Source organism: Aedes aegypti, chromosome 1 (assembly GCF_002204515.2).
Source record: "Aedes aegypti strain LVP_AGWG chromosome 1, AaegL5.0 Primary Assembly, whole genome shotgun sequence".
NCBI lineage: Eukaryota > Metazoa > Arthropoda > Insecta > Diptera > Culicidae > Aedes > Aedes aegypti.
The window spans coordinates 155288343-155307243 of NC_035107.1; the positions used below are offsets into that span (position 1 = coordinate 155288343).

The following is an 18901-nucleotide window of genomic DNA, read 5'->3' on the forward strand; positions in this document are numbered from 1 at the left end:
CTTTGGAAGCATGATGACTGTCGTTCGACACGAGGTCCAACCGCAATTCAGTTCACTATGCATCCCATGGGTTGATCACAAACAATTTTAAAGCTTTGAACATGGAAATCGATAGCATAGCTCATCGATTTCATCATAACAATCTCATTGCGCATATCAATGAATCGACCAACTTGAACATGAGGATTATGACACAAGATAACCATAAGCAAAACACACTGAATCCGTGTTGGAGTGATGATCTATGCGTCCATAGGTTGACACACACGAATCTGAAGAGAAAACTTCAGGAACTTATGTGGAAAAAATATGGAATCCCTGTTGTCGGTTGATGAATCAATCCATGAAGCAAAACAAAGGAATTTAATGTGTAACACACACGAAGTTTGCAAGAAAATCATAGCAAATCGAAATGGACGTTCATAAATCGATCCATAATTTTAAACACACAGATCGAGCGTGTGGATTTTTATCAGTGTAAGTCATTAGTATTTAAAATTCTTCTTAAACTCTTATTTGTTATCTTGCTGTACATGTTCAGTCAACAACGTTCCTTTTTATGCTATCTAGGGTTGAGATGCTTTTGGAGTTTCAATAAATTTGTTTTTCACTTGCAATGAATGTATTTTAATTATCTTATGTTGGGGTAAAGTTATCAACTAAGCTAAGGCCCTCTCTTGTATCTTAGGAAAAGTGATATGAAAAAACGAGACATTCAGGTCCATTCATTTACTTTTATTCAACAAAGAACTGAAAGAGATAAAAATCCGTTTTAGATGATTCCTATGGAATTTTTCTTCAAGGAGCAACAATAAAAATTTTTGCTCTGGTGTGACAAATTTTTGAAATGTCCTCCTTTGTTAAAGCCAGTATAGCAATATGTCCTCCTTTCTGAAATATTCTTCTGGTAAGCCTACTTGTGACCATATTGCCCCGCTCCTCCATGTTTTGTATAAGTTCTGTTTTTATTTAAACTTTATTTTTGAATCTACACAATTTCGTGCACATCGTGCCTATAGATAAAGGAATAATGAACTACTGTGAAAAAATTGAAAACCATAGACAAAACATCTTATAAGATTTTCGTAGTATCGTAGACATTTCAGATTTGCACACGGTTTTCACGGTGGTGGCTAGTTGAAGCATACTTTATGAGGTTCTAAGGTTATCGGGATCAAAATCGGTTTTTAAGCTCAAATGAAGGGTGGGCATTGTTGTGTTAGTGCATATTCGAAAGAGAGCTTATCGTTTAAGAGAGAAAAAGGAATATAAATGCTGTGCTATGAAACAGAACAGAAATACAAGATTAGAAGTTATCTGTACGCGAGCTGAAGCAGACGTGTTTCCTGAAACCTTTTAATTACAGTATCACCGAAACTCTATTTAAGTCTACCTCTTAAAACGTATGTTTTTTGGTTTCCACCTCGATTCAGTCCGCTTTGTAGTTATTACAGCTGGCGACGAGGAGTAAGTACGGTAAAAAAAAAGTGATTTTTGCGACAGTGAATCGTTTTAGTGCTATAAGTGTTTCGCCCTACATTCCCAGAGTCAAGTAAGTTTTTTTCCCTGGGAAGAGCTAGGAGATTTTTGGCGGACAAAGCGTCATTTTGAAGTGCATTTTTTATATTGTTTGTAGTCCTTTTGTTCTTTGCTTTTTGTTTGACTTTCAAAGAGGTGCGAAATTACAACCGATAAAACAAAAGTGATAGTGAAAGAGTTTTTAATTGTGTCAAAAAGCATTGTTTTGTGTTTTCAACGACTATCAATCATTTAAACAAACGAATTGTGGATATTTTTTAAGAGAAATTGAATTTTCCAGCAGCATTTTTTGCTTGTTTTATCTTATTTTTAATTTTCACCATTTTGTTTTTTTTTTTTTCTGTGTAGCTATTCCGTCTGACGGGTCGTTGCGAGAGTGAGTTCGTCGATTTCACTGATCATTTACGACGGACGAAGTTCACTCACTAATCCGTTGCTACATGTGTGAGTGGTAGGAAAACAAATCGAGCAGTTGAGTTACCAGTCGTACCGAACAAACCACCATACACACTACTACATAGTAGCAGGCAACGACTCGGGTAGCGAGGCAGACAGCACGGTGCAGCATTTTGTACGTGAACGAGAAAACGGTGCATCCTCAGGTGCATTGTTTCATTTGTTTTCGGGCAACACAAAGAAAAGGATCAGCTGTTTCAAAAACATCGTTTTGTGCGACGTCTGAGATTAAGTTCCGTTGGTGCCTGCTAGCTGCTGCTGTTGGAGGCTGTTTAATACTTGGTGTAATACCACAAGCCGGTGTTTGCGGCGGTTTTTTTTTTCTCCTGCATGCTGTTTGTATCCGCCACAATATTCTCCCAAGGTGAAGTACTTCGGTGTCAAGGTACGTGACTTTGTTTTTGTTTAATATTTTGGAAGTTTTTATATTGATACTTTATTGCGAACGCGCATGATTGTAGTTTGATTTGTGCTTTTGTTTTGTTTTATTTTCAATAAAGAATGTCGGTGTCAACAACCATTGAGCCATATTTGCCAAATTCAATTCCGTTTGCGCAATACATTGAGCAGCTTGAATATGTATTTCTTAATAACAATGTGCCTGAAGAACGATACAAGACATCCTTTTTAGCCGTGTGTGGTGTAACGGTTTTTTCTGAAATCAAAAAACTTTTTCCCGGTCAAGACGTTAAAACCCTATCTTATCAGCAGATTACTGAGCAACTAAAAAAGAGGTTCGACAAATGTGATTCGGAGGTGATAAATAGTTACAAGTTTTGGAGTAGAAGACAGGGAAGAAATGAGAAGTCTGAGGATTTTGTGATCGCGGTAAAGGTTCTAGCCGAACAATGTGGGTTTGGTACCTTTAAAGATAGGGCAATCCGAGATCTTCTAGTGATAGGAGTATACAACCGAGATATTCAGAAGCGCTTGTGTGATGAGGATGATTTGTCTGCTGCAAGAGCGGAGAAGCTCATACTGAATCATGAGATTTCCAATTTTAGAACAAGTGTTTTGAAAGATGACGATGATCAAAATACTTCCATAGTTGCTCGTTTAGGAAGAAAGGAGGTACGTTCTCGCTCGAAACAAAGATATCGTGGTAGGAGTAAGAGCGGTAATCGCAGTGTTTCATTTTCGCCAAGGCATAAGCAAAGAAGATATGGGGACCGGAGATATGATTCAGAAAAACCGATATATTCCTGCTCTTTTTGCAAAAAGACGGGCCACACACGGAAGTTTTGTTATAAGCTGCATGGTAGAGGGCAGCGTTCAGCAGATGTCAAGTTCCTAGGATCGCCGAAGAAATCCACTAGTGCTACCACAAGTGGAAGTGGAAATTTTAAAAGGCCCGTTTACACTGATGACGAAGACGATGAGGATTTGCCTTGCATGATGATTTCCTCGATCAATCGCATAAATGAAGCTTGTTATGTGGAGGTTTCGGTTGAGAAAAGTGTTTTGACGATGGAAATTGACTGCGGCTCAGCAGAGACCGTTATTTCCGAAGAACTGTTTCTAAGGAACTTTAAACACATCAAACTCTCACCATGCAACAAGAAACTGGCAGTAATTGATGGCAAAAGATTGAAAGTTCTGGGCAAAATAAGCGTATCAGTTCATCTGAAAGGTCGTAGGCAGCAACTGTGCATGATAGTGCTTAGGTGTGAAAACGATTTCATGCCATTGATGGGTCGCACCTGGTTGGATTGCTTTTATGAAGGATGGCGAAACATTTTTTTGAACTCAGGAATTCAGAACGAAAACATTCACAAGATTGATGAGGAACATGTGGTTGATGAGTTGAAAAGTAAGTTTTCATCAGTTTTTGATGGGGATTTTTCAACTCCAATAGTTGGGTATGAAGGAGATCTTGTTTTGAAAGACGATAAGCCGATTTTTAGAAAAGCATATGGAGTACCGCTTAGATTGCGGGACAAAGTCATTGAGCATTTAGATTCTTTGGAGAGAGATGGGGTTATTACACCGATAGAAACCAGTGAATGGGCTTCACCGGTAGTAATAGTGATGAAAAAGGATCAAAGCATCCGTTTAGTGATCGATTGCAAAGTTTCAATAAACAAAGTGATAATTCCTAACACTTACCCATTACCTGTTGCACAGGACCTTTTTGCCTCTCTATCAGGATCAAAAGTTTTTTGCTCACTTGATTTAGCGGGTGCTTATACGCAACTTTTGTTGTCGAAAGCTTCTAAAAAATTTATGGTCATAAACACTATAAAAGGCTTATATGTTTACAACCGTCTACCACAAGGAGCATCGTCAAGTGCATCCATATTCCAAAAAGTTATGGACGAAGTGCTTCACGGTCTGGAAGATGTGTTCTGTTATCTTGACGATGTTTTGATTGCGGGAAAAGATTGGGAGGACTGCCAAAGAAAACTTTATTTAGTACTGGAAAGATTGGCCAGAGCCAATATAAAGGTAAACTTGAAAAAGTGCAAATTTTTTGTTACGGAGTTGCAATATTTAGGACACATTCTGACGGACAAAGGTTTGTCACCATGTCCGCAGAAAATTGAAACTATTCGTGAAGCGAAAGCTCCACGAAATGTTACAGAACTTAAGGCTTTTTTGGGTTTATTGAATTATTATTCTAAATTTATCCCCAATCTTTCCTCTCGCATTCAGTGCCTTTACGGACTTTTAAAGAAAAACGTTAGATTCGTTTGGACAGATATATGTGAACAAACTTTCAATGACTGTAAGAATTTTCTCCTTCGTCCATGTTTGTTGGAGTATTTTGACCCTTCAAAACCAATTATTGTTACTACCGATGCATCTAGCTATGGACTAGGAGGAGTGATGTCACACATAATAGATGGAGAGGAGCGTCCCATTTGCTTTACTTCTTTCAGCCTAAATGATGCACAAAAGAAGTACCCAATTTTGCATTTAGAAGCACTGGCGGTTGTTTGTGCAGTTAAGAAATTTCATAAATTTCTGTTTGGAATGAAGTTTGTAATTTACACTGATCACAAACCTTTAATTGGGATATTTGGTAAGGAAGGGAAGAATCAAATTTCGGTAACAAGGCTGCAAAGATATGTCATTGAACTTTCTATTTACGATTATGAAATCATATACCGACCTTCTTCCAAAATGGCAAATGCGGATTTTTGCTCTCGTTTTCCCCTCCCTCAGCCTGTTCCTAAAGTTCTAGATCGTGAGTTTGTGAAGAGTTTAAATTTTACCGACCAATTTCCTCTGGATTGTAAAGAAATATCAAAAGAAACAACTCGAGATGATTTTTTGGTGGCAATCATGACTTATCTCAGACAAGGGTGGCCGGATCGACTTGACAGAAGATTCAGAGATGTTTATTCACACCACCAGGAACTTGAAGAAGTAGAAGGATGTGTGTTGTTTCAGGATCGAGTGATTATTCCAGACGTTCTAAAACCACAGGTTTTGAAGATGCTGCATAGAAACCATAACGGTATAAGCAAAATGAAACAATTGGCTCGAAGAACGGTGTACTGGTTCGGTATGAACAAGGATGTGGAAGAATACGTCAAATGCTGTAGAGCATGCAATCAGATGACACCCGTTTCAAAACCAGCAGCCTATTCTTCATGGATTCCAACTAAAAAGCCGTTCAGCAGAGTACACGCAGACTTCTTTCACTTGGATCACAAAACATTCCTGGTTATAGTGGACAGTTGCACGAAGTGGATCGAGCTGGAATACATGAAATCTAGCACGGACAGTAATAATGTTATCAAGGTTTTTCTCAATGTATTTGCCAGATATGGTTTACCGGATGTTCTGGTAACGGACGGAGGGCCACCGTTCAACTCAATGAATTTCGTTGATTTTTTTGAAAATCAGGGGGTGAAAGTAATGAAAAGCCCGCCTTATCACCCCGAAAGCAACGGGCAGGCCGAACGTATGGTTCGATTAGTAAAGGATGTTTTTAAAAAATTTCTCATTGATCCAGAAATGAAAAAACTTGAAACGGATTTACAGGTTTCCTACTTCCTTTTAAATTATAGAAATACCTGTCAAGATGATGATGGACGATTTCCATCTGAAAGACTCCTTTCATATAAACCCAAGACGCTATTGGATTTGATCAATCCCAAATCTAATTTTAAACACAATTTAATAATAAGGCATGATGACTATTCACCTACTGTCTCTACAAGTACCGACAATTTCAACGACCAGTTCGTTAATCTTAAGTGCGGTGACCTGATCTATTACAAAAATGCTAACAAAAGTGACATTAGGCGATGGTTACCTGCAACGTATCTTAAACGTATTTCTTCGAATGTTTTTCAGATATCACTTGGAGGCAGGATGATTACGGCACACAGACGACAGATTAAAATTTCCGACGTTCCTAAAAGTACAACTGGCTCACGTTTTGTGATTCGCAGAGAGAATGTGCAGAGTAATTCTAGAAAGAGAAGGAGAGAGGTTGACGTCGAAGATGACGAAAGAATTTCAGATCAGGAGCCGGATTTTTATGGCTTCCCAGCGGAATCGTTTATTTTTAGAGAAGAAACTCCGATCGGAGATCAAATAGATAGGCAAGAGATTAATTTAGCGTCGAACCAAACAAGAAAATCTAGTAGAAATGCTAAGAAAAAACGTAAAGGAGATTTTGTATACTATTGATTTTTATTCTGAATTTTAAATCGTTCAATATTATAGTCAAAGTTTTGATTTCGAATTCTATTAGATTTTGAATTAGTTTTCATTCTTAATGAAAGGAGGAGTTGTTGTGTTAGTGCATATTCGAAAGAGAGCTTATCGTTTAAGAGAGAAAAAGGAATATAAATGCTGTGCTATGAAACAGAACAGAAATACAAGATTAGAAGTTATCTGTACGCGAGCTGAAGCAGACGTGTTTCCTGAAACCTTTTAATTACAGTATCACCGAAACTCTATTTAAGTCTACCTCTTAAAACGTATGTTTTTTGGTTTCCACCTCGATTCAGTCCGCTTTGTAGTTATTACAGGCATATACAGATTACTATGCTGTGGATGTATCTGGGACCTTAGTTATATGGGATTTGGCTCAACAGCGGCAGTTGAACTGATTAAACGCACAGCACAGTAGCGTTTTCCGAAGGCATGTCTCTTAATTTTTTTCGCTACTGTCTTTATTTAAGAAGTACCACGCTCGTGCTGTAGATATCAAGCGAGCTTTTTACATGAGCTTAAGCTTGATTGACCGCCAGTGGATGCTACTCCAGTATCGCCAGATCAGCTGCACTTAGGGCTCATTCATTTATTTCATAACGCTAAAATTGACCATTTTGGACACCCACCCAGCCCCTTATAACGCTTTTTGTATGAACATTATTCAATTTTTGTATGGGCCTTAACATCCTTTGGACACTCTCCCACCCCCTCTAGCGTTATGAAATTTGTGAATGGGCCCTTACATAAGGAACCAACCGAATGACTGCTTGTCCGACTGCATCTACGCCAGTTCATGCGGAAGTGTATGGATTGGGGGGGAAAGGCATGGCAGAGAGGTTTGCTTTTGTGGTTAGCAGACTGCCTATGTATCAGGCGTAAGGAAAGGCATGCGCGAGAAAGAATGGAAGCGTTAGGGAAACGGTTTCTCGTCCGTCTCTGGTTCTAGCGTTTGCTATGAACAAATAGTATGAGTGTGAAAGATTAAGAATGGAAGATAGAAGCAAGTGAGAGATATACAACTACAAAGTACAAGGAAAGGGACGGGCCTGGGATTGAACCCATGACCTTCTGCTCGTGGAGCAGAAGCGGTAGCCATTACACTACCAACCCCGTCTATCAAGCGAGCTTTTTACATGGTACGAGAACTCAGCACACTACGCGATCGTTCTTGGCGCCTTGGGTTGGGACAATTTCTATGCTACTTTCTATGTAGTGCGTATGAACCCACACTATGCACAAGTTTTGTTGAATTTGATTTGGGTTCTTAACTCTTTTTCTTATATTCGAATCCTCTGAGCTGAATGTCAATAGTAGTTTAGTTTATATTTTGTTCTTTTTTTTAATTGGTTGTACGATTTTGAGATTTAAATGGTCTACCGTTCTACCTGTTCAATGAACATGTCGAACAAGCTGACCAGACCCTCTGTGATGTTAACTCATTTAGCCCAATGCGCAATGTTAGGTGCGTGATTACGAGCATGCAGGACATGTCCCCTATTGTTAGGTAAATCTTTAAATATTAATTTACTTACCGATAAACATGCGCCAAAGCATTCAGTTCTATAAACGAGCCATAAGACCTGAACTTACTCATTTCGTCTAGGTATTCATCGTAATTGCCTTTAATTTTCTGTGAAAATGTAAATTTTAGTTCTTAGTAACATGGACTATCAACTAGAGCACGGTGTCTAACAAACACATTATTATTATTATTACCAAAGATTCCTGTGAAATTTCCCTGTAAACACGGCCCGCAGTAAAGGTTTTCTTCCCGCTGGAAGTTGCAGCGTGACGTCATCGTAGATTAGTTCATACTGCGATTTATTCTAAGTGTGTAGTCAACTCTCCCTTAATCGATATTTCGTATCTAGATATTAGCGCATTTGCTCAAAAGGACACGCGGCGTTCCCCAAAGGAAAGGAACAACCGCGGTTTTGCTCCCTTTTTACTTAATTCTTATGGGAGATAACATTGCGGTGTTTCATCAAACGCGGTTGTTCCTTTCCTGTACCATTCGCCGCGTGGAATTTTGGGCAAATGCGCGTTTTGGGATGGCCAAATAGGGAACCACTATGGCCATGAATGGTACACTTTCCCTATGTGTTAGACGCGTGCGTTCAAAATAATAAGCTTAGCCTTTGCCATGGACAGCATGAAGGATCGTATCGTGAGGGACAGAGTTACGCCGAAAACACCGCCGCGAATTACGATTAGTTATTATTTTTATTTGTCGCTACCTGTATTTTTTTTTTTTTGCTGTCCGATGACCCTGGTGGGATCGGTTCTGCTGTTTGATTATCAATTAGCAGATAGTTTGTTCTGAATCATCACGCAGAAAATTGTAAATACCGTGTACCATCATAATCCATATGTTAAATAAAAATACTCTCCTCTTTTGACTGCCGGCACTCAAAAGATTAAAAAAGAAACACCTAACCAACAAATGCCATGGGTCCATCGCTAGCTTTTCAGGCGAATCCTATGACCTCATACCTTCCCCAACCTCCACCTCCGTATCACTTATGAGGGTGTCGCTGAGTCGGTGGCCTCTCATTAAGTAAGTGATACATCAACATTTCCTTCCTCAATCCCAAGTTACGGTAAAGATGGGCGTGGCCGGGAATAGCAATATTCATGGTTTTGATTTTCTTGTTCAAAACTGAAGCAAGGTTCACTCCCTAGCCTTGTTCCTGAAAGCAGTCTGAATGATATTATCAAAAAACACACATGAATATAGCTAGTATCCAATCTACGAAGTATACCGTAACTACGCTAACGCTAATGCGCGTTTTGGGAAACTTTACAACAGCCGCGCGGTGTATCATATCCAGCGCACCAGTCAATATCAAGTAAGAGCACTATGGACCGATGCACGAGTTCACTATTTGACGTTTGAGCGATGCCGTGCTATCAGGATGGCCACCAAATATCCATTTTGAAATTCCCGCTTTTTTCCCGGTATAATTTGCTAAATTTTCCCGGTTTTTAATTGAGGGGCCCAAACGCAAAAGGGTGACCCTTTGGCCGGATTTTAAATTGAATACACCCAAAAAAATTTACTGATTCTTTCATCCAATAGAAAAAAAAACTATATTTTTCGTAGAATATTGGCTTGTTTTTTGGCTCCCGTAAAATATGTATGGAACAAAAAAAATCGATTTTCTCAAAACTGAGTTTTTAATCCCACCAATTGTGCCAATAGGACGGTTTCTACTCTTAGTACTTTTGATTCATTCTGACATGGGTTTATTTAAAAGCTACCAAGTCCATATTTATAAACTGTCAGCTGTCCTAGCAAACGTTGTATTGACCAGTAGGCCGTAGTGGCTTTGACAAAAATCCCGAAGTTTACGTCCAATTTGCATTTCCCGTTTTTTCAACTTTCTCGGAGGATTTATAAAAATATTATTCTTCAAACACACGTTGGAGTCCTTGATGAAAAAAAGTGAAAGCATTGTTCACATCGATCGTCACGTTCTCAAGCCAACTCGTGACATATGTTGAAGCATGTGTCTTACCTTACTTATTTATTTTTTAGCCGATTAGATAACGATTGATACATTAGAACTCTTATAAATAAAGCATTGTTGTCAAAAATATTCAGATTTTTCGATGTATTATTCAGTAACTAAAGAAAATTATGAATCCAGTATGTTTGAGTGCTTAAAACTTTTGCAATAAATTTTAAAACTCTGATTCAAAACTTCCAGTCAAATAATCTAGAGAACAGTAAGACTGACAGTAAGAGAAAAAAAATCATAAAATATTTCGAAACATTACCAACTAATTTGAAACATTTCTAAGAATAAATTTCAACAACAAAGTAAACTATTTCTACAAGTAGTTGAATCATTAATATTTAAATGTAATTTGTCCAAGGTTACAGATGCTTAATGGAAATATCATACTTTCAACAACTTATTTAGGGCTTGAAGATGTCCGTTCAAAATTATTTTCCCGGTGACCATCTCAAATTCCCGGTTTTTCCCGATGGGTTCAAATTCCCGTCTTTTTCCCGCTTTACCCGTTTTTCCCGGTTCGGTGGCCACCCTGTGCTATTTACGTGACCATAGTCCAGTTGTTAATTACACCTATCGTTTGTCTGGTGAGTTGCACGCTTACTGTCAATGATGATGTCACGCTACACGATAAGTGTTCATCTGCAACAACCAGACAGCTCACCAATCCACCGCGAGGTGGATCGTGCTGAGTTGTTGAGTTGAAGGAGAGCGAAAGAAGGAAGGCACAAAAGTCTGTTTGACAGCTCTGCAGAAAGCGCGTGCGCACGGACAGAGCGCTTGCGCACGGAAAGAGCGCGTGCGCACGGAAAGAGCGCCAGTTCGGTTCGATTTGCAATGATCGGTTATTATTATTATTTTTTCGCTATTGGATATTCTATGGTTTGGTTAATCGATGTTAAAGGGGAAGAACGTTTAGGCTGGTTGTGCATTACGATAAAATCTCTTAACATAAGCAATGCTTGTTGTTGGTTCTTGTGGAAGGATCAACATGTTCGGCTTAACGAATCTTATTTTAAATATCGAATAACACCACATGCAATTGAACAAAAAGGATGTGATTACAATAGACTTTTGATATTTTCAATTCTGAACCACCGCAAAAAAAAAAAATATTGGGAATCAAAATTCTCCTGAGAGGGATGATGTGGGGGAGGCTCATTCTAATTAATATTGTCGTTCAATTATGGGGATAAATTAAAATTGTTATTGTTCTATACATACTTATTTATTATAATTACCTGTAAATATTGATACAGCACAATTCAAGTATTTAAATATCAAATAGCAAACATAGATATGGTCGGTGTTCAGACAGACTGATCCAAGTGTTTTTTTCAATCGAGTAAGAAAAATGTACCCCAAACATGTGAAACATCAAAATATTATAGATATTTACTGTAATAATGGAACTTATCTATTTGATGATACATTTGTATCAAAATAACATGGAAGATTTAAAATTGATGGAGTTCTTTACGTATCCTTAGAGCTCCAAAATTCATCTAGTCTGGTCTGTCTAAACACCGACCATATGATTCTCAAAAACTCATGAGAATGGTATTTTACTCTTTGAACTGTTATTTAATTTGGATGTGTTTAAAAGATTTATAAATTTAATTTATTATTGATGTTACGAGCTATGTCTGTAGTTAAACTTAATGCTACACAAGAAATATATTTGAATCAAAGTATTTTTATATATAAATCATATGAAAAAAAAAATTTTCCAGAAAGTACTCTAGAATTCTTTGGGAGCGTCTCCCGGGATTCTTCCTTAAATCATTCATGAATCCTTCAAATCCTCTCTGGGATTGTTCTGCTGAAAATCTTGAGATTATTTCTGAATTTTCTTCCAGATATCGCTTTGGGATTCATCCAAAAAAAAACGTTACCATTCCGGTATTACTTCTGAGATTCTTTCGGATATCCCATTGCGATTATTCTGGACATCTTTTTGGATTTTTTTTGCAGAACTCTGTATGTGATTTTGCGTGTATCTCCTTAAGGATTACTTTTGAAATCCAGGAAATTAAATTCTTTGAAATTCTTGAAAATTGTTTTCGAAATACTATGGAAGATTTTACCATAAATCCTGATGCAATCCATTTGGATATTTAAAGAGGATTTTATCAAAAAATGTACGACTCTACTAGAAATTCTTCGAGAATTCCTCCGAAAATAACTCTAGATTTTTATCCGGAAATACTTCTGGTATTCTTATGAGAATGCCTCTGGTATTCTTCCAAAAATGACTTGAGATGCTTTCGGAAATCTTTCTGAAATTCTTCAAGAAATTCCACTGAGATTTTTACGCCAATACCTTTGAAATACTCCTGGGACTCTTACAAAAATCCTGTTGGAGTTTTTTTTTTCGGATATCTTTCTATTCTAAATTTTTCAATAAATTTTGCTGGGATTGTGCTGTAATCCAAAAATACGACTGTCATTCTTCCGGATATCATTCAAGAATTCCACCGGAAGTTTTCGTGAGATTCAACCGTAAATCGTTCTGGTATTTTTCAGAAATTCCATTGAGATTCTTAAAAATATCCTTCTGAAAAATTTTCTAAGAATTGTTTTGGGATTATAGAAGGATTTCCAGAAGAATTCCAAGGCGATTCACAGAAACATCACTTCTGTATGAAGGATTATCGTTAATATCTGAAATAATCCCATGAGAATTCTAAATCCAAATTACAGTGATATTCAAAAGAATCCCAGAAGTTATTTCGCAAGAACCCCTGAAAGATTTAAAGGATATTCACAGACATCCAGAAGATTTCATGAATATTTTCCAGAATAATTCCGATGTCCAGATGAACTGCAGAAAGATTCATGGAATAATTTCAAACGGGATTTTCGGAATCATTTGAAAGTAACTTTTAGAAGATCCTCAGAAAAAGAAATCAGTAATCAAAGTAATCGAAAAAATCTCATTATTTCAAGCAATGCTCGTTGGTTCATGTCGAAGGATCAACATGTTCGGCTTAACGAATCTTATTTTAAATATTGAATGACACCACATACAATTAAACTAGTATGTGATTACAATTCTGAATCACCGCAAAAAAATATTTAGAATCATAATCCTTCTGAGAGGGATGATGTGGTGGATGCACATTCTAATTAAAATTGTCGTTCAATTATGGCGATAAATTAAAATTGTTATTGTTCCATAAATACTTGTTTATTATAATTACTTGTAAATATTGATACAGCATATAAAAAGACATTGGTCCAGAAATTACTCCAGAATTCTATGGAATTTCCCTCCTGGGATTCTTCCTTAAATCACTTATGAATCTTTCAAAACCTCTCTGGGATTGTTCTGAAATTCTAAAGATTATTTCTAATTTTTCTCTAAGTTCTTTCAGAATACTCAGTTCTTCAGAATACTTACAGATATCGCTTTTGAACTCATCTAAAAAACATCGTTAGCATTCCGGTACTATATCTGAGATTCTTTCGGATATCCTTTGTGATTCTTCTGGACATCTTATTGGAATATTTGCATAAATCTGTATGTGAGTTTGCGTTTATCTCCTTAAGGATTACTTTTGAAATCCTGGAAATCAAATTCGAATCGAAATTCTCGAAGATTCTTTCGGAAATTCAATGGAAGATTCTAACAAAAATCCTGATGCAATTCTTCTGGATATTTTTAGAGGATTTAGCCAAAAAATGTACTACGACTCTACTACAAATTCGTCGAGAATTCCTCCGAAAATAACTCTGGCCTTTCTCCGGAAATACTTCTGGGATTATTATGAGAATACCTCTGGTATTCTTCCGGAAATCACCTGAGATGCTTTCGGAATCCCTTTAGAATACTTTCGAGGATGCTTCCGAAAATCTTTCTGAAATTATTCTAGAAATGCCACTGAGATTTTTACGTCCATATTCTTGAAATTTGTCTGGGACTCTTCCAAAAATCCTGTAGGAAATCTTCCAGATATCTTTCTAGCATTCTTTCGGGAAGCCTTCTGGGATACTTTCGAAAATCTTTCTGAGGATCCTTCAAATCCTTCTGTTAAGGATTCTTGCAGAAATTCTTCCCGAATTACCTCTAGACTCTGGGAGTTTCCTGAATTTTTCAAGAAAACTGTTATTATTTCGACTATCTCTCTAGGATTCTTTCGGAAATTCTTCTACAATACCCCCAGATTTCTTTCTGTTTTCCTGCTGGAGGACTTCAAAACATCTTTCAAAGATTCTTCCAGAAATTTCACTGGAATTTTTCAAGAAATTCTGCTGGGATTCTTCCGTAAAACCTGCCGAAATTCATCCGGAAATACGACTGGAATTCTGCTTGAATGATAAGCATTCAAGAATTCCACCAGAAGTTTTTGTGGGATTGAACCGTAAATTGTCCTGGTATTTTGTTTAAATACATTGAGATTCTTAGGGAAAAATATACAGGATTCTTAAAAATATCCTTCTGAAAATTCTTCTGGAAATTGCTTTGGAATTAAAGGAGGATTTCCGGAAGAATCCCAGGTCGATTTACAGAAGAACCACAGAGAAATCACTAAAATATTATCAGGGAGATTTCTAAAGGAATTATTTTAAGGATTCTCGCAAATTCCTGAAACAATCTTAGGAGAATTTCGAATGGATTTTGAATGTTTTTTTACAGTGATATCCAAAAGAATCTAAGAAGTTATTTCGCAAGAACCCCTGAAGATTCAATGAAAAGTCACAGACATCCAGACGATTTCATGAATATTTTCCAGAATAATTACGATGTCCAGAAGAGCTCCAGAAAGATTTACGGAATAATTTCAAATGCAATTTCCAGAACCATTTAAAAGTCACTTTCAAAAGATGCTCAGAAAAAGAAATCAGTAATCAAAGAATCTCATAGGTATTTTTTTACAGTCCCAGTGACTGTCCGGTAGTTTTCTTGGAGGATTTCCATTTGAAGTCAAGAGGGATTTTCAGAAAATTCTGCCAAGGATTTAAGAAAATTTTCAAGGAAAATCAATGATAAATCACGAAAAAAATCAAAAACACTTCCTTATGAATTTCCAGAAGAATCACAGAGTTTTTTTTTTTCTCAAAAAATCTTAGAAAAAAATTCTTAAGAACCACGAAGGAATTTTCGGAATAATTCTGGATATACAAAATTATCTCAGGCAGAAACAATAAAATCAATAGCAATAAATCTGTAAGAATATAAGAAGGATTTCTGTAAGAACATAAGGAGGATTTACAAACAATTACAGAGGAATTTTCGGATGATTTCCATAAATAAAGATTTAAAAAAATCCCCGTCATCTGGAAGATTCTTAGCAGGATTTTCGGAAGTATTCCACAGGGATTTCTGGGAGAATTCCATTGGGATTTACAAAGGAATTCCAGAGGAATTTCCGAAAGAATCCCAAGAATTTGCACGGAAGAAAGTGAAGTGAAATAATAGATTTTTTTGATTATAGTCTCAGGCGTCTTTCCGAGAGTATTCTAGAATAATAGGTATAATCTAAGACATTTTTCGGAAAGAATCTCAAAGGGATTTTGAAGAACTTTCAAAGAGTTTCACGGAAGAAATACTGAAGAATTACGAGGAAAATATCAGAATTTAAATAATAATTTCGATTGGATTTCCAGAAGAAATCCCGAGAAATTTTGTGAGAATCCCCGAACCCAGATTTTTAAAATAGATTCCATTACACTGGAAAGCAATCATTAAATCATTTTCGGCAGAATTCCAGAATTTTACGGCAGAATTCCAGAATTTTACAGCAGAATCCTGAAAGGATTTCCATAATAACCCAAGATGGGTTTCTGGGATAGTCCAATAGGAAGTCCCAAGGAGGTTATTGGAAAAATCAGAGCGATCAAAGAAAAAACTACATATAATAATTTCAGAAGGGTTTCTGAAAGGATCTCAGTGAATTTTCAAGATGTCCTCTAGCAACACAACTAATATATACTAATATTTACAACTCAATACTTAATTATAAATTGCGTTAAGGTGATTATAGAACAAAGCCACACCTCAAATTTTCAAAAGCACAAGACTTGAGAACCAAACAGCTCTCACCGTTGAAAATTTATCCCATTTGTCACCACCAGCAAGCAAGCAGATTGATTGGTTTTCAACGCAAACTGTTGTCAGATTCTCCAGTCGTGTGTCTTGTTTGGCTTCGTTTTATAATCACCTTAAGCTGAGTGTACGCCATCCAGTTTGGGGGCGGATTGACGGCATCGAAGTGGATTAAAAACAATTATAGGAGAACGTGTGGAAAATACATATGAACTGCGCAGAATACATCAGACCGATTTAGCATTGCTGCGCACTTCTAAAAGCATTTTATTTTTATTAAAATGTTTGATGATAGTAGAACGACAATGATCATCAGTTGATTTTCCGCTACTGTTTTTTTTAAATCACAATTGTTATTTCTTTCCGTGCACGCGCTCGGGAAATGAATCTGGCCATGGTGCAACAACCGCGCTACATTCGATGAATCCTATGCGACAAAAATTGTCGGCGCTATCCGTCAAATTCGCTCACCAAAGCTATTTTGGTGACTTTAACATCACAGCTCATACGAGTGAATTCGGCACCGCTCAAACGTCAAATTAGTGAACTCGTGCATTGGTCCATGGACCGATGCATGAGTTCACTATTTGACGTTTGAGCGGTGCCGTGTTATTTACGTGACCATGGCAACGAGTGAATTCGGCACCGCTTAAACGTCAAATTATTGAACTCGTGCATTGGTCCATAGATTGACAAAACTGTTACAAAATGCAACGTCCTACTGCAATGTTTGTACCCCCTGATAAACAGGAAATCAACTTCGTTCTTGAAGAATAAGCTTGCTGCCTACAAGCAAATCATCCGTCCAGTAATTGAGTACGGCATGCCAGTCTGGGAGAGTTGCGCAAAATATCACCATCTCAAGTAGATCCAGTACCCATATGTTATATCTGTGAATTCGACCTAAACGCCGATTCCTGTGGTCTGAGTATTCATTTCATTGTGAGTGCCTTTTGGGCTATCGAATAGTATACAGGAATAAATGAGTTTAGTTTTGACTCGAGCCTTAAGCTACAAGCAACGGTGTTCTATATTTGATATCTGAAACGCAATACATTTCAACTGTCGACGAGGTGAAGGATTTTTTTTACGTCGCGTGTGATATAACTAAACAAATTGAAAAGTTAGTAAAATATTTATGTGGTGAATCGAACGCTTTAAAATAAAAGCATAATTCCACTCAAATCACCATTTATGTGGTAAAAAAAAAAGAAAAAAGGCTTCTGCTAAGACAAGTGAAGTGAAAAGCCATTTTGAAGAGGCAATTATTACAATTGTGACAAAAGGCTATTCCCACGATAGATAATAGAAGTTCATTGACCTCACAACTGAGGGTGAATAATTGATCTAAAGGTGGTTTAATTAAGCAAGATAAATAAATTCAACAACAAAGTGATAGCTATATTACTTTATTGCACCTGAATACCAAGTATGATATATGCGTTACATGTGATCGGCTGAGCTATAGGCAAGAGCGCTGATAGTAAAAAAAAAAAAAATAAATAATTCGAGCAGTTCCATTTAGTGAGCTCCAGCTAAGATTTGAGTATACGGAGGTGCATGATTTCCCGTATTGAGTGATAAAAAAATAGAAAATAAAATTTAGTAGTTACCGAAGTTCATATCCAGAGATTCTTCAGTACAGTGAGTGTCAACGAGCAGCCGAGAGAGCGAGCGTAACAACCGACAACAGAGTCTTCTCTTAGAGTCATAGATAAACTACAACCACAACAGCACATACACTGGTGAGAGAGCTGATTTGTCTCAGCTGAACAAGTGTGAGAGGTAAAACAACAAACAATCGGTGAGTCGTCGTATTACTACCGTTCTTCTATTGATTTTACTTTTATTTTGATTCCTCATTCGTATCCATCCGTCTTGTAGATATGACTACTGCAAACCTGGTCGGTGTTATTGAACCATATGTTGTTGGTAATTCCTTTACAGAATATGCCGAACGTTTTGATGAGTTTTTTGAATTTAATCAAATTGATGATAATAGAAAAAGATCTACTTTTTGTACCCTTAGTGGTCCGGCAATTTACTCGGAAATCAAACTTTTGTTTCCGGGTAAAAAAGTAAAAGAATTAACCTTTACTGAAATAATTCAGAAGTTGAAATCACGTTACGATAAAGTAGATTCGGATGTGATTCAGTGTTTTAAATTCAACACGCGGGTTCAAAGGGCAGATGAAACCACTGAAAGTTTCATTCTTGACCTTAAACTGCAAGCATCTTTGTGTGATTTTGGCACTTACAAAGATAAAGCAATAAGAGATCGAATTTTAGTAGGCGTTTACGATAAAAATTTACAAAAGCAACTTCTTAAAGAGGAAAAACTTACACTAGCAGATGCAGAACGTATAATTACGAATTATGAACTTGCCAATACACGTGCGGCTGCTATCAACACCGAAAGTCAGCAAGTAGCTTCTGTTAGGCAGCGACTTGGTCGAAGGGCGACCTTTGATCAAAATAGAAACAATAATTATTACAACCGAAGAGATCGAAGTCGCAGCAGAAGCACGAGCTTTCAAAGAAGAGTCAGGTTTAGTGAAGATGGAAGAAGGAATGATCAATACGCCAATTATTATTGTAATGGTTGCGGTATGAAAGGTCATATTAAGCGCCAATGCCGCAACACTGGAGGCTTAAATACAAGAGT

At 37.1% G+C, this 18901-nt stretch overlaps 1 protein-coding gene across 2 annotated transcripts in view; it reads right to left on the reverse strand.

The window, feature by feature from the left end:
• Positions 1-18901, reverse strand: part of LOC5578384 (protein ovarian tumor locus) — a 149634-nt gene that overhangs the window by 116048 nt on the left and 14685 nt on the right. For both annotated transcript variants that reach the window (XM_021851701.1, XM_021851695.1), the window contains exon 3: positions 8202-8299. In XM_021851701.1, coding sequence (XP_021707393.1) covers positions 8202-8299 — 98 coding nt within the window. The remainder of the gene's footprint in view (positions 1-8201; positions 8300-18901) is intronic.